Source organism: Pterocles gutturalis, unplaced genomic scaffold (assembly GCF_000699245.1).
Source record: "Pterocles gutturalis isolate BGI_N339 unplaced genomic scaffold, ASM69924v1 scaffold39652, whole genome shotgun sequence".
Taxonomy (NCBI): domain Eukaryota; kingdom Metazoa; phylum Chordata; class Aves; order Pterocliformes; family Pteroclidae; genus Pterocles; species Pterocles gutturalis.
Genome location: NW_010109268.1, coordinates 1 through 21,068, shown reverse-complemented (window position 1 = coordinate 21,068; position 21,068 = coordinate 1). Strand labels below are relative to the sequence as shown.

Genomic DNA, 21,068 nt, shown 5'->3' with positions numbered 1-21,068 from the left:
GGTGCGAGTGGTCAGATGTAATACATTTCTCACCATGGTAACAATATTAATACCCTGACTTCACTTGCTAGAACTCAAACTCACTGTGCCAGGAACAGGTCACCATCCACAAATCTTTGGTGATGCCGCTGCACACACGGTCCCTCACACTCTGTGTCTCAGAAGCATCATCACCGACGATGCTTTCGCCAGCTCCAGCCAGGCGTGCGGCTCGCGTTCCCCTCCCTGAGCAAAGAGAGAAACTGCACCAAACGTGCCCGTTACCGGCCTCGGCAGCTGAAGACAGGAGACAGATTTTTTTTTGAAAAAAAAATTATTTTATTGGAACTCATCTGAACATCAGATATACCTGGTGTTGGTTAGCAAGAACCGTTTGTACATTTGATATTGATGGTGCCAAAAACCCAAACAGTGACTGACTGGATGAGATGGAAATTTCAAATAAAAAATTAAAAAAAAAAATGTCGGAGAGGTTAAAATGTGAACAGAAAGCAGAAAGATCAGCCAGTCGAAGATTCAGTGTGAAGGCAAAATATTTCCTGATAAAACAGAACCCTTTTACAAAATATAAATTCTGTAAGAAAAAACGCGGAGAGGGAGAGAAAGAGAGAGACAGAGGGGAAAGGAAAAAATAAAGACTAGCAGGACAAGATGCAGAAGCTTACACTGCCCAAATGGCATTAAAACCTAGCTAGTAACCTCACCATAAACTGAAACATGCTGGAATACACCGTGCTCCACCCCCCGCATCGCGACTTTGGAACAGGAGCAAGGAAGCTCCCCGGCGAGCGCTGCACTAGGTTATTCCAGAAGGGCCAAGCTGTCCCACATCGGATGTTGGAAAAAAAAAAAAAAAAGAAAAAAGAAAAAAGAAAAAAAGAACCACTAACGCAGCGGAGGGGAATAATGACAGTCCGCCGGAACCTGCTCACCTGTTCTTCCTACCAATGCAGGTGGGGGGGAAGGAGAAAACATTTAAAATCTAGTCTATTTTAAAACAATAGCATGCAATACAGGCCTCCGGGGGAAACCTGCGCTGTTCCCTTTATTAGAAACTGGCCTGAATGGTCTAGACAGCGGCAGCAGCCGTCACGAGGTTTTTGGCTGCGCAGGGTGGGTCTGGGCGAGCGCGGCACAATGACAATTCTGAACCAGGCTCCTGGGGTGCGGAAGCCTTCAGGAAAATCATTGTGGAGCTGCTTTCAAGGGGATCTGAGGCTTTTTAAGATTTAAAAATAAACCAGCAGTCTGTACATTTTGGGTTTGGGGTTTTTTTTTGGTTCAGTACAAATGGAATAAACTCAGCTGCTTATACACCGTCAGCAAGTCTCAGATTTCAGAGCAGAGGGAGAGATGAAACAAACTTGTTTTGGGCACCTACTGGTAACAAAACTGTGTCCCTGCTTAGCTCTCTGCCATCCCTCAGGAAGTGGAAAGCACATGTTTAGGTAGTGTAAGCCTTTTTCCTTTTATTTAGAATACCCTCTTTGTTTAAACAAGATTCCCCCCCCCAGATACAAAGTTCGGCCAGTAAAGATTACATGGAAACTGGAACACGCATCGTATGGAATACAAGATGCACTGGATGAGGAAGTTTAAAAACTTTCCGAGCGAAAAGTAGAACAAAGAAAAAAAAAAAATAATAAGTCTCCTAACATTTTCCCAAAGGTTTCACTCTCCTGTCACACACACTCTCCAAATGACAGCTAGCAAATTCAACTCTGCAAAAAGAAAACAGAGTCACGTCAATCGGGAGGAGAGAAAACAAGCCTCAAGGACACACAGCGCACCTTGGCCTGGGAGGAGCGACAGGTCCGGAGCAGCTGCGACCTCCGGCTCCCGCCTCCACTCACCTATGTTAGCTTCTTGGCTTTGTTGTAGAGCGAATCCACTACTTTACTCATGTTCTGAATAGTCTCGAGGGCGGCTTCGTAAGTTTTGTCTACGGGGGGTTCGTCAAAGATGATGAGGACGCCCTCGCCTTGGTCAAGGATGCCTGCGGACACAAAGCTGCGGTTAGCGGCGTAACGCCGGACAGATCGCATCTTCCGAGAGCAGGAACCGAGGGATCCACCCAGCAAAGGGCCGCTCGGCGGCGGCAGGTTCGGAAGGGGCTCGCGGGTCGTACTGCTCTGGCTGACTGGTTTGGGTCTGGACCGCATCAGCTAACCCAGCAAATAAAAAATGTCCTGGAGAGGGGCCCGAAAAGCCATCCAGGAGATACTCAGGGCTGCACTTTCCCTAACAGCTGCCTTCCTCCTCGGGGCCCCTGCGCCCAGCAGGATGGCTCCGCACAACAGCAAGTAAAAAAAAAAAAAAAAAAAGGCAATTTAATAATTAAACTATTTCCAGTTGCCAGAAGGGCACTGCAGCTGGGTTCTGTCATTTTTGAGCCGTTCTCTAACCAATATCCCTCTTTCAGCCATTCACCTCGCTCTGTGAGCTCACGAGGGTTTGCTAAATCGACACGAGGGACGACGCAAACCCGTGGGGGCCGGTTAGAGAAGCAGCCTCCTGCGGTCCCCAAGAAACCCAACCAACCAACCGCGCTGTGTGGGTGCCCCCCACCAACGCACAAAATGCTCTTGACAGAAATTTTCCGGGCAAGGTGACCGTGTACGGCCAGCTCCGAGGCAGGAGAGCGCATCTTTACCCACTGGTGGGTCTCGCAGCCGCCCTCGGATGCGGACGCGGCAAGTAAGGGCTCAAATGTGGTTTGTGATGAGAAATTAAGCCTCGAGGTTAATGAAGGCAGACGGAAGGAGCGACAGGAACAGCCTTCGTAACAACAGAGTAACAAATAAACCCACTGCTCCGTGCTCTTCCCACAGCGCCTGCTACCCTGCCCGCCTGCCGTCTGAAGCAGAGCGGAGCGGTCTACGGACGCTGGAAGGTGCCGTGGCAAAGAGGAGCCTGTCCACAGCCTGCTCACACCCCCCGGCCGGGGGCAGCTGAGACTGAGGGATGCAGAGACTCACCGTGAAATTTCTTGTCCAAGATCATCTGTGAGAGTTTCCTTTCTACCTCAGCCTGCAATTGAAGCAGAAAAATGAAAAGTCTCTTGGAACTACATAAAGAAATGTGAATTTTACCACTCCACAGCCCTGGCGGGATGTAAGCACTGCTTAAGAGCAGCTATCTTATCACCGAACACGGTGTCAGGACAGATCTCTCCTCGCGCGCGGCTCTGACGCTACCATACGCTTTAGCTGACAGAGGAAATTAAACAGCAGCTTTTAGTGACAAGAGCAGCGGGATGTCTCGCCCTCTTGTTCCGCAGAAGATGGTGTGTCTGTCATTTCATACAGGCACCACTCCCTAGGGGATCGGGAGCATTCCAGCTTGGTTCAGCAAATATTTAGACAAGTGTCGGCCAAGCTCCGTTTCAGGCACTCGGTGCCGCGCTGACCTCCTGCCCAGGGCCGGCCAAGGCCACGCGGGCGTCAGCTCCTCTGCTGCTCTTTGGATGCAGGACACACAGCTGCCTGCAGCCCAGCTTTTACTCAAACTACTAAGGATGTGTTAAACAAAGGGCTAGACCAGGAGAAGAGTGCACAGACAGAAAAGGAGGACGGGGAACGACCATAAAGGCCGAGCTCAGGACAGTTCCAAACTGCTCCTTGCACAAAAGCACTTTGGGATGCAACTGGCTGGGACTAGAGTGGATTTTCCTAAAACTGAATCTGTTTGGGATTATCTGGAAAGCAGTTATTGCAATAGTCAATGGGACATACACATCCCTAATGAAACTCCAGAGCAATTAGCTGGATCCTGTATCTTAAGGGTCTCAAAGATTCCCCTGGGCACAGCCAGGAGGATTAAATGCAGGTCAGCGGGGGAGACCAAGCTGCTCACGACACGAGCTGTTACCACAGCAGAGGAAAATCTGTCTCCAATAAAAAGCCAGTGCTAACCCAGGGAGCAAAACCCCCGTGAAGGAAGGTGGGGTTACAGCAAAGCCTGCTGCCGAGGAAGCCAGTCCAGTGCCTCCCGGAAACTCTCCGTGTTCAAGTCAAGTTCCCGAGAGTGATATCTGCCTGGAAATGCTGTGGAGCTGATCTGACAGACTTAGAATCATAGAATCATTAAGGTTGGAAAAGGCCTCAAGGATCATCAAGTCCAACCCAACACCACCTAACTCACTAAACCAAACTAAACTTCACAGCCTACGTTTATTTCCCAGTGGCAAACGCCATTTGACCTCAATTCCTTTGCCCTCTCAAGACACGCCGCTGATTTCTAGTGATGTTCTTACCTTTGAGAGCTTGATGAGGCTGGATATGTGTTCAATCTATAAGAGAGACCAACAGAGTTAATAAATCTTTAGCTGCACTTTTGACACACACCACGGAGGTACGGGGCTCCAACGGCTTTCTCTGCTTTGCAGCTTCATGTCCTTCAGCTTTCATATCCAATTTTAACTGAAGATGGACTAGAACACCTAAAGCCATTTCACTATGAAAGGTGAAATAACATTTCTTCTCCAAGCTTACTGCAGCTTTACCCACACCCTGTCAGAGCCAAACAGCGTCACCTTCAGTGCTAGAAGCATGCCCACCTTCCAGTGTGCGGGGGGGAAACGGGTGGAAAGGGCAATGACTCTGGACCACGGCCTTCCAAAGCTTCCCTCAGCCCCCTCCTTGTCATTTTTCAGCTGAACATGATGAACCCCGAGCCCTGGAAGCGCTGAGCAGCTCTGAGTCATAAGTATTCCCCGTGGGAACAAGCCCCTCACCCACCCACAGCAGGCACCAGCAGGTCGGCGTGCTTGCAGGAAACATTTACCTGTACTCTGGAGAAGGGTTCGATGACTCTGATCAGATTCTGTTCCAATAAGTTATCGCAGAGCTTAGCCAAGTGAGTGTTGATGATGGGGTCGTCCCTGAGCTCCACCTTATAGTCTGTCAGGGCCTGGAAAACACGGTGGGAACAAATCATCCAGGGAGCAACAGGTCTCCTGTCCTCAAAGCCTTCTGAGTGAGGAATAATCTCCCCTCCCTGCCCAGCGCAGTGTCAGTGGTTAATCCAGTCCCAGAACCCAGCTAACAGCCCAGGAGGTCACAGCAGCCTCACAGTCATGCAGCAAACATCTTTCAACTGGGCACTGCTGGAGCCCAGCGAGCCAGAACCTCTGGTCTACACTCGGGAGACAGCATGACAGGATCGTTCCCTGACATGGGAATCCTCTCCTTCGTCTCTGGGGTGTTCTTGCTGAAGCCAGGAAAACTTTTAGGATGACACACATCCCAGCAAACAGCACCAAAAGCACAGGAGCTGGCTACGAGTCTCCATGCTGTGAAAACCAAACGGGCCGATTACTGGGGGGTATTTGTTTGGTGCACTGTTGCTTTCTCTGAATGTTTTCATGGTTTCCTGATGGAGCAGCTCCTACAACTTTCCATAACAAAATGGTTTTTTGTCCAGCCAGGTCCCATTTTGTGTCTCCTGACTCACCTTTTCAAAATCTGCCAGCGACCGGTTCTTACTGGCCTGTGCCACACATTTTAGTGCTTCTGTCTGCAGAGAAAGAACACAACAGCAGGTTATTTTTCTGGATTCCCCTCTCAGTGCTATTATGCCAGCTGTGCAGTGTACTGAAAACGTGCTTAAGCAGCAAAGCGGGAATGTTCCTTTTGCTGCAACGCCATGGCAGTGTTACTTCCACACAAGCAGAGCAAGAACAGCTGCTAAAAAGGAGAACATGGAGAACAGCTGCAGGACACAGCGTGAAATCGGCTCCACAGAAACAAAGCACTGGAGTGCAGCAAGGCTGGAGAATACCAGCTGCAGATCCTATCAGGTTGCAGGTTGGGAGCAAGTTTGATACAATTTCTAAGGAAAGGGCACGTTTTGGCACTTGAAAGTGGCCATTTTCAGCCCCTGAGCTGTTTCCCCCTTCGGCACGCCACGCTGCCCCTCCTGAGCGACAGCAGTGCAGCAGAACGCCGACTGATGCTCTACCACGGGCAGCATCAGAAAACATCTCTTGTCTAGCTCCCAGTTGCTGAAACAAAGTAAAGACTCAGCCCCAACCAAACCACCACATTTATATCAAACAGAACAGTTTATAAGAACAGTTTCCGCAGTTCCACTGTGCACAAGTCAAGCAGGACAGCCTGGTGGCTGCGGTGCACAAGGCCCAGGTTTCTGCTGTCGTCTGTCCCACCGAGGCGTCCCCAAGGCTGCCCGCTTCCTCTCTGCTCCCTAAGCTCAGTTTCCACAGCTGCTGCAGGAACATGTGCTCGCTGCTGTCTCAGGAGGACAGTGCAGGGAACAGCGGAGAGGAACAGCGGAGATTTCCTCCACCGTACGCTGCCGTCAGGCTCTGGAAAGGAGCCTCCACCCCAGCTGCCCCCCAGGGGAAGGAGACAAAGCAGGATCTGGGCTGCTGTTCATGAGCCAGCAGGGATATCACAGAATCCCAGGATGGTTTGGGTGGGAAGGGACCTTAAAGCCCACCCAGTGCCACCCCCTGCCATGGGCAGGGACACCTCCCACCAGCCCAGGTTGCCCAAAGCCTCATCCAGCCTGGCCTTGAACCCCTCCAGGGATGGGGCATCCACAGCTTCTCTGGGCACCCTGGGCCACTGCCTCACCCCCCGCACAGGAAAACATTTCTTCCTCACATCTCATCTCCATCTCCCCTCTTCCAGCTTCAAACCCTCACCCCTCGGCCTGTCCCTGCCCCCCCTGATCCAGAGCCCCCCCAGCTCTCCTGTAGCCCCCTTGCAGCACTCTCCAGTCCCCACTGCAGACTCTCTTCTGTGCACTGACCTCCTCTACCAACCAGCTTCCCCGGTGCCCTGTGAGGTGGGTGAGTGTTAGCTCCTGCGTCAAGGTCAACAGCTGGCTGACCAAAGCCACCGAGGGCATCGGTGTGTGAGCCTGGCTCGGCCCCAGCACGCTTGGCTTTTGGCCCCGTACTTTATACAAGCGTCCCTGGGTTTAATACGGGGGTGGCGTTCACAGACTGGCAACTTAACATGTCAGAGTAAACAGTTGATTTAGCAACTCCCCAGCTGCTTGGCTTCCACCTTACAGTCATCTAGGTCTCAAGCTGCTCAGCTACGCTGCTGTGAATGGATTTTCAGGACTTGCTACAATAACTTGGATTTAAATACATCAGATCCATGGCTGCAGAGCCACTGGCGAGGGTTGAGACATGGCACTAGGCATTTAGTAGTTCATGAAGAAAGCGGAGAGGAGAAAAAACAGAAAATGAAGCAAGCAGGCCAGATTCTCAGGTTGGGAAAATCAGTGTAGTCCCTTTGAAGGCAACTGACTTATGGTAATTACTTACAGTAATTTAATCAGCTCTGGATCTCATTCAGGACACTCAAAAGTGAAGAGTATTTTGGTATGAAAAGACCAAAGTATTTGACAAAAAGAGTAACACAATATTTTCGGAGATAATAGGAAGACAGAGAGGATGAAGTTTCCATACCTGTCTTCCTGCATACCGCAGAGCAAGCTTCCCGCTCACTAGTGCCTGCACATCTTCTGGGCTAGAAAGGGGAGGGAAGGGAAGAGAGCATTTACCCAACATAAATACAGTCAGCTCACACCTAAGTGTGCCTCAAAAATTCCCAATTGATGGCAAACTACTACAGTTTAAATAACATTGCATCAGAAGCATTGACTAGGTCATAAAGACAAACAGCAAAGCTTGTCTGCTCGAGTTCTTTCATTAGCTTAGAGTTTTACAAATGCAAAGCCTTCCCCATTGAAATGTAGGAAGCGTTCTTCGCAGAACCACTTGCCACGTACATGTTCAGCATGATTTTGCACAGCAACATGTATTTCAGCGCGGTGATGGCTTTTGGGTTGTCAATTGAATCATATCCCTCGAACGCCTCGTAAAAATACGAATAGGCTGTTTTCCAGTCCTTCTCTTCTGCTGCGTGGATAATACCTGTGGAGAGGCACAAACAGGCATCAGAGCTAGTTCTGAATGCGACCGGCAGAGGACAGAACAATTTGATTGCCCGGTGCTTTGTCTGGTACTTCACGAAAGGGAATCCTTTCCTTCTGTGCCTCCCTTTCCCTTCTCTCTATGGGAAGAACATCCATGCCCTCTTTTAAGAGGACACGTTAAGACAGACAAGTTCGGGGCATTTCAGGCAAGCGTCTGCAAATTAGGTCAGGAACAACGCTACGGTTACACTAACGTGGGGTAGCTGCAGGGCCCAGGGAGGTCACAGACCCTCCACCACTGGAGGTTTTTAAAAACAGGCTGTGTGTCAGGAACGATGTAGTTACAGGTGATCCTGCCCTGAGGCAGCTGGGCAGACTGGTAGGTAACTTGAGGTCGCACCTTGCGTCATTTTCTACGATTTACTCAGGAAAGCACAAATATCAGCCAACTGATGTATCACGAGTCCTAGACTCTCCCCTGCTCCTGGGGGCTTTACCTGACTGCATGTCTAACGCTGCTTGCAGCTTGGGGGGACAGTAGATCGCGTTGGCTGTAGTCCGTGCAGAGGTTAAGGCTGCTCTTGCTTTTGGCAGATTGCTCAGGGCATGGTAAGTCTTACTTTCCAACAGCTGCACTTCCACCAGCAATGCTTTGTCGTCCATCTTTTTCAATTCCCGGAGAAGCTGGGAGCCTAGCAGGGGAGAAGAGCAAGAACCTTTGTAACCTGCTTGGCATCTATCACCGGCTTCCCAAACCAAGCCCTTCCCAATGACACCCTTCTTCCCCCACAGCAGTACTGGTTTGAGGAAGGGAGACTCGGCTTACACAACCTGTTCTTCCAAGAAGGAACAAAGGAGAGGAAATAATAGTAGGTCAGTGTTAGTCCACAGCTGGAGAAGAACGAACCAGTTCTGTGTTAGGGGTGGAAGTGAGAACACTCCTGTCTGTGGACAGTGTGTCCCTGTCACCTCATCCTGGGCAGCAGACACTCTGCAGAAAGTCAAGGGTGGGTTGTGTGGTTCAGGTGGTCACTCTGGTGCCCCTTCCCCAGGTGACAGCACGATTTACCAGTCAGAATCAGAGCTCCAACCAAACCTGAAGCACTGCCCGTTCCTGCATGATTCCTCTAGGGTGTGACCTGAGGATTTGCAAGCAACTGCTAGGAATATGGGATGAGGAAGGGATGTGTTAAGCACAGGACACCTTTGGATCAAATTTAGAAGATAGAAATGAACAGCTTAGACAAACTGTCACATTAAAGCCTTGTGAGGACAGAAAAAGCCAGCCTTCGAGGAAACTCCTCCCTTCTTTCCTCCCACTACGAACTAAAGAGCTAACCTAGGGCAGCAGAGATGGAACCTCATCCTCACTTGCTGTGCTTAAAAAGCTGCAAACCACAGTTGAAACTGCGGTGGAAGAGAATGGGCTCTCCCTAGAAACATCCCAGAGACTCTGCTTGCACCTACCCCCTGCAGCCGCAGACATAACCACGTCCTGGCCAGCCACCCGGAAACGCTAGCACACAGCGCTGACACTTCCACAGAGCTTTCAGAGGCTGTCCTACAGGCACAGGCCTTCACAGCTCCCTGAGCTCTACCACCACCCTTAATTAACTTAATTAAGCACAGCTTTGGAGTGTGGACTCTGATCATTTAAACCCCAGTTCACTACATACCATATGCAAACTAATTCCAACCCGATATTGAACTCCGTGTATCAGAGCACCTACCACAACTCCATATTCTGAGCAGACACAAGTCACCCAGGTGACTCGGGACGTGACACATGCTCTCGCCACCACGCTGTTCGAGAAGTTCCGGCTCCCTGCTGAGCCATCACCTCCGTGTCAGCGCAGCCACCCCTCAGCCCCGCTCGCACCCGCGCACCGAGCTGGCGGAGCAGGCTGTACAAACAGCTCTTAGCCAGCTCCAACCCCACTGACGCTACTGCAGTCGCTGCAGAACGAGCGCTTGTAAAGCACCGAGGGGAGCTGGGCCGTGTAAGATGACCCGCTTTACTCCGCTCTGCAGCCCAGCAGGAGAGCTCACACGGGTCATTACCATATCTCAGGTGGGGCAGAAGCAAATTCTTAAAGCCTTTACACTACCTCAACAGGAGCTTTTTCTAATTACCTCCTTAGAGGTTTGCCGTTTCCTGGCATTACTACTGCTCTTAGTGAAGCTGGATTTGAGCAAACTGAAAAAATCTCGTTTCTCCCCCCAACTTCTCTGACCACAGCAGTATGCTACATATCTTCAGCGGGAGCCAAACCCAACAGCCTTCAACTGGATACAGCTCCTCTGTGCTTCCAAAATGACTTGAAATGAACAAACGGTGAGAACAGAGAGATCTCTAAAAGCTTTTATCACCAAGCTATAGCAAAAGATGGCAGAGCAGGTACAGCACTGAGAAATTAATGCCCAAGTCCTACAAAACTTATCAAAGACCATGACGCGGTTGATCATCTCCCTTGTCAGCCCCAAGACTAGTTTGAGAACCGAGAGCTTCTACCACCACCTGGTGGAGACTCACCCAGCTGCAGCGCTTCTTGGTACCTCTTGGTATCGAAGTACAAAGAGACCAGCCTGGCCTGGAGAACAGAAAAGGAACTGCTGTGAGGAAAGCCAGAGAAAGGTAGTACAGGTTGATTTCATAAAATGACACTTTATATTCTTATCTGCACAGATTTCACTAAATTAGTTTGTATTAATTATATTATTTAGTTCAATTCTGCAAGATTTACCACTTGGAAGACTGGATAGTTTGAACACAATGGGTAAAATCTGTCTACTCGAGCCACTACCTTCAGTGTCATCACTGTCACCCGTCCGTCACACATATAAAGATCCGGACAGCACACTCCAAGCTCTCAAGGGAAGACATTACTACACAGGTTTGGTATCCACAACGTAACATACCTCCAGAGCCTGGCGGAGGAAAGTCCTCTTCTCTGATTTGGCCCATTCGATACACTCTAAACACAGGTCAACCTTAAAGGGAGCAGAAAGAAATGTGTAAAGCCTTCTGCTGCCCCTCTTTAAAACAGCAGCATGGTTCAAGCATTTCCTACAAAGCAACAAAAATACAACAAAGCCTGAATCTCCACAAAGCAGTTTAAGGAAATCAAGAATTCCTGGCTGAGCAGCAGCATCGCTAAACACCAAATTAGCTTTACTCTGAGCCTGGAGATGAGCCTCCATCGTTTGTGCCTACCCCAAACGTCTCTGAACGACACCGTTAATACTGCCAGGGGGAAGCGTAGCTCCCCAGCGCCGAGCAGCACGAGGTTAAGAGACTTCTCTCCAACAAGGACTCACCGGTCACCACTCACGACACGCTGTAACCTCAGCTGTCATGCTGACCCCAGAGTCTAACCTCACCGAAATGTTACGCAAATGATCCAGAACAGCTAGAGTTTGTGCTACCTGTTTTCATCTTCTCTCTGCCAGATTAACCTCCTGTATTTATAATACAAATTGCAAGGGACAGTGGAGTTCAGAAAGCAAACTAAAGTTTAGCCTAAGCTTTAACTGTCCCAAAACACCCCCAACAGACCACCTTCTTCCATCGCTTTTCTAACGCATTTGGCTTCTGAGAACTTTTTCTGACCACCAGGGACGGGATTCCTCCCACACTGGAACATGAAAATAAAGATTTGGCTTCCAAAGTTTCACCAGTAAAAATTACCGCTGAAATCCAAATAACATTTCTTAAACAGCTGTGTGGGAAATAAAAACATCTGGGTACACGAGAACGGATTATGCCTCAGGGCAAGGGATGGACTACAAGACTTTGAGGTCCCTTCCAGCGTGTTTTGCACCACTTCATTCAGCCATAGAGAAAAAATGTCTTTCCAATTGCTCTAGAAAGAAAGGAAAACGAAGTGCACATGTTGTAGGGCCTAAATATGTCAGACCACGTGTGTCCCGGAGCAGTATAAAGGAACAGAGGCGCTGGGCTCCACTATTTACAGCTGAGCGAGGTGCCAGGAGCCAGTCAGTAAGTGACACCAGATTTTTTATCTATTGCTTCAAAGTGGAGTAAAGGAACCCAGCAGCTTCTCGTATTTTTAAGACTGCTGAGAGTCCCTTGATGAGCCATGTTCCACCCCAATTAGCAGAAGGTGGTGATTTAGTACTGGCCAAGTAAGTCATCCCGAGGTGCTAGCCTCAGGAACGCCTTTTCCCACCATCTCTGGGTCGCAGCTCTTTCTGGAGCAGCTCTGTAGCTGCACTGCACCGCAGGACTTGTCGGCTCCTCGTCACTGCTTATTAAACGGGGACATTTCACGAAAAGCCATTAGGAAGTTGCAATTGATTGCACAGTGATAGCTGGAGCATTAGGCGCGGGAGGAGTATGTAGCTTCATTGCTTTACTGGGCTCTTGGGAGTCTTCTGAATAAATGTTACACCGAGGAAGCACGTGGCCCTCTGAACATTTCTGAGGTGCTGAAAGTGTTCAGGATGACTGCACCAAGTACCTCACAGGTTAGGCGGCATAATTCCTTATGGTTTGGGGTTTGGCTTCTGAATGTGCTTGAAAGTGAACGTTTTGACTAACGGGGCCTTGTCTCCATCCCTGTTACTCCAAGTTCTTCCCCTGCCATAAAATGCCACCTTTTGGGACTGCATCCCAATACTGTCAGTTACATCAAGTTACCTTTAGAAACAGCCTAAAGCCACTCGTTTCCTCCTGACCCCTTTCAGGGTTCCCTTCTCACCTGCACATCCCACACCACATCCCTTCGTCTCTTCCGTTAAAGAAGACGGGCAAGAGATCCCGTCCGTCACTGTTTACGGTCACAGGACATGCAAGCCACAGGAACCAAAGAATTTGCCAAGTTACCTGAACTAAAGGATGACACTTCCGTGCTTATTTGGCTAACGAGAATGCCACCTGCCCCTGAAGATAGCAGAACCCTGTGATTTGTCAGTCCCCGCACGCACAGTGTTACACCGCCTTTGTCCTTGACCTGCTGCTCGGACCCTCCCCATGTCCCCTTTCCATCTGACTGCTCTGGAGTGTCAGTACAACCTGTCGTACCGCAGGTCAGCACCGCTTGGCAGTGCCTGCTCATCATTTACAAGTTGCTCCTGTTCTTCTCCCATTCCCAAATAAACAAGTCACATGGACACACACAAAAAAAAAAAAAAAAAGAGAAAAAAAAAGAAAAACAACAGTATTCTAGGGAGCTAATGAGAACGGAGCAGACCCTAATCAGGGGCTGTCTCGGACTGAACGGGTTTCTAGTGGAGAAGTTCACCCAAGTTCACACTTAGTAGCTGCAAAATTTTTTCCACTCCCACTTCAGGTGTAACTTTCATGCCTGAGAAGCTCTTTGCAGAATAAGACATCCCGCACGCTGTGTCCCCAGGCAACCCACCTGCACGGCTCCAGGTGAAAGATGCAAAGTAATAGTCACCATCTAACCCCACCAACTCCTGAGCAGACCTTCACCACTCCCTCCTCCAGCTCTGTCCCCCTCTTTCCCCCAGACTGAGCTCTCCAGAACAGGCACAGCACCTCTCCCCTCTCGTGTCCCCACCACTAATCACACACAAAACACTCCGAATGCCCTACATCCAACAGCAAGCAACACAAATCTACCAAAAACGCGCAGGGTGAGAGCTACTCCTAACCTGCAGCAGGACGAAGTTTGCAGAAAAACATGGTTATGAGTGAATTAAATTGTCTAATGTTTTATTAACAGACTATATCCCAACGCATTAAATGAATGTTTCCTGACATGAATAATTCTTCAGCGTGAAGCAAAGCAGGTCAGATAATGGTGTCAAAGGCTTTTGAGGAACGCACTGGTGCCGAAACGGAAATCTCACCTCCTGTCCCGTTGCTGCCTCCATGTCAAGGAAGAGATCGAGCAGGGACCGGACTAGGCGGGCTGCCTTCGCTTTGCTGATGGAGTTCAAGAAGGGTCGAACGTACTTCAGCAGTCCTCCCAGCTCTGCGTACAGAAAAATCAAATCAGGAAATAAACCACACGGCCAAGAGTTACACCGCAGCTGGAGTTCCCGACACGTCTGCACACAGCAGTATTTACTACACCGAACGGTTTAAAAGCAGCCTCTCAACATCATTTACAGGAAAAGAGCGATAAATGTCACCTGGAGGAACGGCTGGCGGCAAACACGGAGACTGGCAAAGGTGAGTACAGAAAAATCAAATCAGGAAATAAACCACACGGCCAAGAGTTACACCGCAGCTGGAGTTCCCGACACGTCTGCACACAGCAGTATTTACTACACCGAACGGTTTAAAAGCAGCCTCTCAACATCATTTACAGGAAAAGAGCGATAAATGTCACCTGGAGGACCGGCTGGCGGCAAACACGGAGACTGGCAAAGGTGAGGGCCGGGCCCCAGCCCTACCCGCTCAGCGCACGCTTCCCGTTCCTGCAGCTTGCCCAATTATAACACCACTCGGAACTGCGCTTGCCTCGGGCAGGTTTTAAAAATGTAAGCATCTGTTAACTGCTTTGGAGATTTTTCTATAAAATGGGCAATAGAGTTGATCGTTTAAGGGTGTTTTTATGAACTCACAGTTTGACGTTTTAATCTGCCACAGCTAGGAAGTCCACAGATACACTGCTGACAAAATCCCATGTCCTAACACAACCACTTACCTTGCTGAGACAGATTTATGTTTCTACTAGTCTCCTTACTAGTAATAAACCTAGTCTCAAGCTCATGAAGGGTAAGTCATTCTTTATGAAGAAATACCCTAGAAGTTCACTCCTGTGGAGGAGAGGAACGTGGCAGTCACACCCCAGCCGTCTCAGGACTCAGCATTCGCGGAAGCAGAAGGGAGTTCGGTGTTGGAATCGCACAGCACAAGCTGAAAGTTTCCTCCTGCGATAAATAACCCCCGGCTGCTGGACTGTTCACAGTCGGGGGAAGATGATACATCCAGCACCGTGCCAGCGCAGGGTTCAGGGGTGACTCATCAAACAATGGGGACAGACACTGAACTCACGCCTTATTTGCCCCAGAATTCTAAGTCTCGCCCAAACACCAGCTAGATCTCGTACTACCACGTTTACAAGACTTAAGAGTAAAAAAAAAAAAACAAAAACAAAAACAAAAAAAACCCTGTAATGAGTATTTCAGAAATCTTTAATATATTCCCTGTTGGTATCGAAATCAAAACTAAAATAAGAGACTAATCTAATTTTATTTCAATTAGTACACAGAGGAGCATCAGCACAATTTCAGTCTGGGAGGATTCCAATAAAAACAGTTGAAAAGGAGGTTTCTTTCATGTTTCATTTAGCAGTAACGCAGAAGAATTGTTATAACATCTTAATATCTAAAAATTATTCCTTGTATTTTTTATTTTTTCAACCTATTTAAAAGTTTAACCAAGCCTGATACAACTCATTCCTTACACTGCTAGGAAGTAGAACTCAGTGTGTTCTGATCCAATTGCTCATGCTGATGTACTGACATTTTTATACATCTGAAAGCACGGTTTCAGAACAAATGAAACTTCTCTCGAGTGCACCCTGAATCCTTCGAGGAGCCTTTTTTCCAAACAGCCACACAACAAATTGTGACTCTTCTTCCTACAATGAACCACTTGGACTTTGTACAGGGAAGAAAACAAGACGCTATGACTGCCATGCCTAAAATTTCAGAAAATTTTCACTTTCTCGGAGAAAAAAAGCACAGGTTTTTCTAGAATCGAGGTACAGCTACTTTAATACCTGAGACTGCGCCCCGCCGACTGATAGTTTCAATCAGCGCTCAGCTTTTACGCAACAAGGAACTGTCACCTACTGCCCCGTGGCAGATGATGGCTTTGCCCACGCCGCCTTGGTTCCGAGGAGCACTCACTCTGCAGGACCCCGCAGGGATGTAAATCCCGACCCTCTCAACCCCAGGCAGACACTCTGGTTTCACATACAGCAAACACACTACCAGGGCAGCAGCAGACAGCTGCTTCCAACACACCAGTTCTGCGCAGAGCTGCTCCCAAGCATCCCTCCTCCCGACGTGCGCTGGGAACGCAAAGCTGGAGCGGCCCCGAAGCTGGTTCTTGTGCTCCTCCCTGATGCAACCAACACAAGCACTCGAAAGCACCGCGCTTAACACCAGGAACAGGTCTGCTTCTCATCAGGCCACAGCACCGCGTCCTTAGCTCTGTCACTATGAATTCCCCAGGTTTTCAGTCTGCCCTATCGCAGTAGCGAGACGCTGTCCGGGATCCACCAACTCCCAACCACTGCCAGGTACCATCCTCCCACTGCGCACCGCTGCGTGACACCAGCCGCTCAGGACCAACCGAACCACACTTGTGTGCACAACAGAATCTTCCACACGGGAAAGGAACTTCAGAAGGAAATATCACATGAACTCCACTGCAGTACTTCTCTCTCCATTGATCTGCTCAACAGCTGCCCAAGAATTCACTAGAAAGCAGATTCGAAGTCAGGTTAGAACACCCCTACATTTTGCAAACCACACATTTAGACATGCAGGCTCAAAGTTCCCATAGAAATTTCTCTTCCCCACCAATGTAATTCTCAACTATTTTTAGGATTTTTTTTTTTAAGTAAACGCAACGCTTGGTAACAGTGTGACTGACAGCTCCAGAGAAGTGATGAGCAGCCGCTCTGGAAAATGAAGTCTGCTGCTCGTCCTTAGAGAAAGAGTTTCCACCAGCTAACGCGCCATGGACCTGAATTCCTGATCCAAGTTATTCCCATTGTGTAGTTTTAAGCAATGCTATAAAAATCTAAACTGTCCTAAAAAAAAAAAAAAAAGGAATTAATCTTCCAGTTCAATCCTTAATCTCTAGCAAGCAGATAAAGAGGGTCATTTGCATTATTGTTATTTTTTTAAACAAAGGCCCAAGTCCTCTGAAAACCACAGATTCACTGCACACCCAGCCAGGGAGCAGCACGGCAGTTGTGACGCTCAGATCCCACCAAACTGCAGCTGATTTCTGCGCTGGGCTGCAGCTCACAGACCCCGTCGTCTCAGGGACATTATCGCTTGAAAGTAGCCAACGAGCCACTGCACCAACTGGAATCTGTCAGAGAAATTCCACCAGCTAAAGCAAAAATGTGTGCAGGGGAAGCCACGACAATGAGATCTACTTCACTGGGGCCAGAAAATGCCCAGCGCTGGCTCCTGGTGAAGACGCTGCTGACCCTGCTTGTCACTCCTACCCCAGGCTCCTTCACCCTAGAAGGGAGGCGGAAAGGGGAGGTGACAGCATCTTCCCCCAGGACCAGCACTTCTCTAACCTGTGGAATCCCCTGTGTTCACCCCCAGCTTCACCACATCTTCAGAAAGCACAACCTGGGGATCTCGCTCCGACCTACGCGTACACCACTGGCTTCTCAGTGTTGCCAAAACCATTTCCTTCTATTCAGGATGGAGTTGCTCTGCAGTTTAGTGTTCCTTCCAATACATTTCAAACACATTTGCTCCTTCATGGACCTGGGTTTGACGAGCTAACACTGACATTTTCAGTTACTTAGCCTTCCCCTTAAAAAAATCCCTTAAGCTAGCCACCCTCTGAGAATACACTGCAGCCCTTCCTGCTCCTGTAAGGCTTCAGCTTACGCTCAAAACTGCTCCGAGCTCTGCAGCGGGAAGGAGGCCATCGTGCATCTGACAACGCTTCTGTCAGGCTGGTGCACACCAGCAGCACATCCACACACCTACGTGAAGAGACTCTTCTGATGATTTCCCCCTTTTTAGCCCAAACACACACATCTTCCTCGGTGCACACAAACATCAGCGGGCACCCGTAGAGCACAGACACCTGCACCCGAGTTCATCGACTTGAGATCCTTTAATATTCAACTAGAGAAAGGGGCTCTTGTGCAGCAGGCTCCAATAGTCCTGCTCCAAATTCTTACTCCAGAAGAGATGAATCGTGTGCTGGAAGGACTTATGTTCCTCCACTGACTATAAAAGTATTCCACACTAGGAAGTCAGCCATGGACATCTCTGGTTAGGTGAGATGAATGGCACCTTTGTTCCCAGCCCCGCTCTAACTGCAAGTAATCTGCTTTGTCACAAGCTCTGTTCAATTGCAAATCACAGCGGGATCAGTGTCCAGAATGCTCAAACACACACAGACGTGGGTGGATCACTTAAATGGCCAAGGCAAAATAGATTTTTACAAAGACTGGACAGCAGGACGCTGCGTTTCGGAATAAATACAAAACTCTGATCTGCATCAGTCACTATCTGAGCCCTCATTTTTTTTCTAACGTCAGGTCTGGCGTCCAAGTCGAATTTCAGTTTGATTAAACCTTCTGCTGCCCTGTTTCCCCCCAACCAGCTTCAGACTGTTAAAAGCACACATGCTTCACTTCACATTCTGAATTATTGTTGTGCAGAGTTAGAAAACATCAGGGTGGCTGTATAGTGTGGCTGTACCACAGACAGAGCGCGCTTTGTACGGACGGGGTGTATCAGCTCCTGAAACGCTCGAGGAAAGGTGCTCCAGAAAAGGCAAGAGCACTCTTCAGTGAAAGAAACAAAACTAAACTGCTGAGTACAAATCAACGAAACACCCTGCCTTGAGCTTTCCAGGAAACAGAAGAGACAAACAGATTCAACTCAAAAAACGTTGACTAGAGAAATTTCCTCCATTTCTGCCCTTTCACACATTCACAATGGAAGGGCTGGCAAGCCTTGCTCTTGTGAGGAGCGGGGCAGGGACTTTGTGATGTCATGTTTCAGCAGATAAATCAATTCATTGAGAAAGATGCTGTTGAGAAAGGACTTCTTGGGACAAATGTGCCAATTTGAAACAAGGCTCCGAGATTACTAAAACCAGAACAAGAGAAACTCCTCATCTCAAACAGGACAACTTCACAAAACTTTAGTCACTTGCACTAAAACGGCCACAGGTCAACGGGTCATAAACTAAACCCTCCAGCGCATCAGCAATCTGTTGGAATATTGGGCTAAGTAAAACAAGATTAATATTTTATGTTGTTTATCTGGTTTTCTGTCCTGTCTCAGAGAGAACATTTCCTGCCAAAACCTGCTTTTGCTCCTATTCCATTAAATGAGGAGGCTAGACTCTGTGGATGTCCTTACCCCACGCCTCAGTTACTTATTTCAGGCTCACCTTCTGCCTGCCCGGTCTTGGCCAAAAGCGACCCCAGTTCCAGGATGCTCTGCTCTTTGACTTGCACCGCTTCTTCATCATTTTCCTGGACATCGCGTTTCACTAGAAAAGAGTGGGAAAGTTACCTTTTGTGCTAGTTCATTTAGAAGACAATCATTACTAGTCAGCTCCTGAAAAGGCACCAAAAAAAGGAACTGTTATAACAGGGAGGAGTGAATTCAGCCTGGCCTGGGAGATGTGGAAAGCAGATTCTGTGGAAAGTTTACAAAGCACGCTTCATCTATACTTCACGAAGGCTTTCATCCAGCCGTTAGACACAACTGCAGGCTCCAACTTGAACACACTTGAACTTCTGAAGTAGTCTCATTAAGCTTATCCAGCTGTTTAAGTTTTATTTAAAAACCACCACCACCCTCTCCCACTGAAGCCACAAAACCAAATAAAAGAAATTTAACGGGATTTCCAGGCTTGGGGTGTCTGATGTTGCCACTTCGTGTATTAAGCTGCGATCCTGTGGTCAAAACGTAGTACGAGAACAACTTCGACTCCGTGAGCTGGGGTATGTCCGCCCTCGTCGCTGGGGAGTGGATTGGGGTGTTCCAGCGGGTGCAGGAGTCAGTGCTCCTTCGGCGCTGAACTCTGACAATCTAATCATCGCTGTGTACCAACGTGAGTAACTCGGGCTCTGAAGTAGGTAGAAGGCTCAAATGACACACAGTAGCACCAAACCTGTGTTTACACAACACCAGTTTCATATCAAAACAATTCACTTCCTTCCCTGTCACCTGCCACCATGCAAATATCCATCCCCACCCTCCCTCGCGCAGGTGAGTCCGTCCAGCTCCTACACAAACGAAGCCAAAATCCGCTGCCCGGCTCGACAGAGGGAACTGAAATCCTCCACGCTGCCCCAAGCACAGACTGTGGCTTTCAGCCTCGCGATTTAAACACATGTGGTATCAAAAGCAAAGTCACTTTGCTCTCAGGAAGAAAACTATCAGACTGCTCCAGCTCACACCAACCGGCAACGGGAGCTGCCAGCGCTGCCTGAGCCCGGCCGGACAGAAAGCTGGAGGTGTGCTGACCCAGCTACTAATTAACCAGCAGAACACTGAGAGAGGCAAGAAACTTTTACAGACCACACAGCAACTCCAATGTCTGACACGGACGCTGGAAAACATTTGCCTGACACAGCGCACTGACAGCAGGTCACAGCACCTTTTCAAAAACCACCGTTTGCTAGAATTGGGAATGCCTCCTGGATACACCCATCCCTAAGGCACCTCCTCGCCCTGCCCCGACCCCCAAACAGAGAGGGGTGTCCACACTGTGCTTCCAAACCACTTCATACCAGCGTCTCCTCACAGAATCACAGAATGTTAGAGATTGGAAGGGACCTCGAAAGCTCATCCAGTCCAATCCCCCTGCCGGAGCAGGACACCCAGATCAGATCCCACAGGAACGCATCCAGGCGGGCTTTGAATGTCTCCAGAGAAGGAGACTCCACACCCTCTCGGGCCAGCCTGTTCCAGTGCTCCCTCACCCTCACTGTGAAGAAGTTTTTTCTCATATTCAAGTGGAACCTCCTGTGTTCCAGCTTGAACCCATTGCCCCTTGTCCTGTCACTGGATGTCACAGAGAAGAGCCTGGCTCCATCCTTCTGACACTCACCCTTCACGTATTTATAAACATTCATTAGGTCACCCCTCAGTCTTCTCTTTTCCAGGCTAAAGAGACCCAGCTCCCTCAGCCTGTCCTCAGCAGGGAGATGCTCCATTCCCTTCATCATCTTTGTGGCTCTGCGCTGGACTCTCTCCAGCAGTTCCCTGTCCCTCTTGAACTGAGGGTCCCAGCACTGGACACAATATTCCAGATGCGGTCACCCGCAGGGGCCAGAACCCCCGCCACAGCACCCAGACCCTGACAGAAACTTTCCCTGCAGCGCTCCGGAGGGGATTTACCCAACAAGTGTGGTGCAGCGTTGTGAGAGGGAACACCCCTCCCAGCAGAGTCTCTCACCCTTCAGCCCCCCGAGCACCCA

The 21,068-nt window shown here is 49.1% G+C and overlaps 1 protein-coding gene across 1 annotated transcript; it reads right to left on the bottom strand.

Moving 5' to 3' along the window:
* Window positions 1-1,443: 1,443 nt before the first annotated feature.
* On the bottom strand, window positions 1,444-19,604 carry PSMD11 (proteasome (prosome, macropain) 26S subunit, non-ATPase, 11; the record flags this gene model as incomplete). Its single annotated transcript, XM_010072918.1, is given in 15 exon segments — window positions 1,444-1,721; window positions 1,854-1,996; window positions 2,979-3,030; window positions 4,256-4,291; window positions 4,786-4,911; window positions 5,455-5,517; window positions 7,445-7,505; window positions 7,768-7,912; window positions 8,412-8,606; window positions 10,448-10,505; window positions 10,834-10,905; window positions 13,753-13,877; window positions 19,028-19,152; window positions 19,450-19,506; window positions 19,508-19,604. Coding segments are annotated over 14 exon segments (1,355 nt in total), but the record flags the coding sequence as incomplete, so codon positions are not given.
* Between the last annotated feature and the right edge of the window lie 1,464 nt (window positions 19,605-21,068).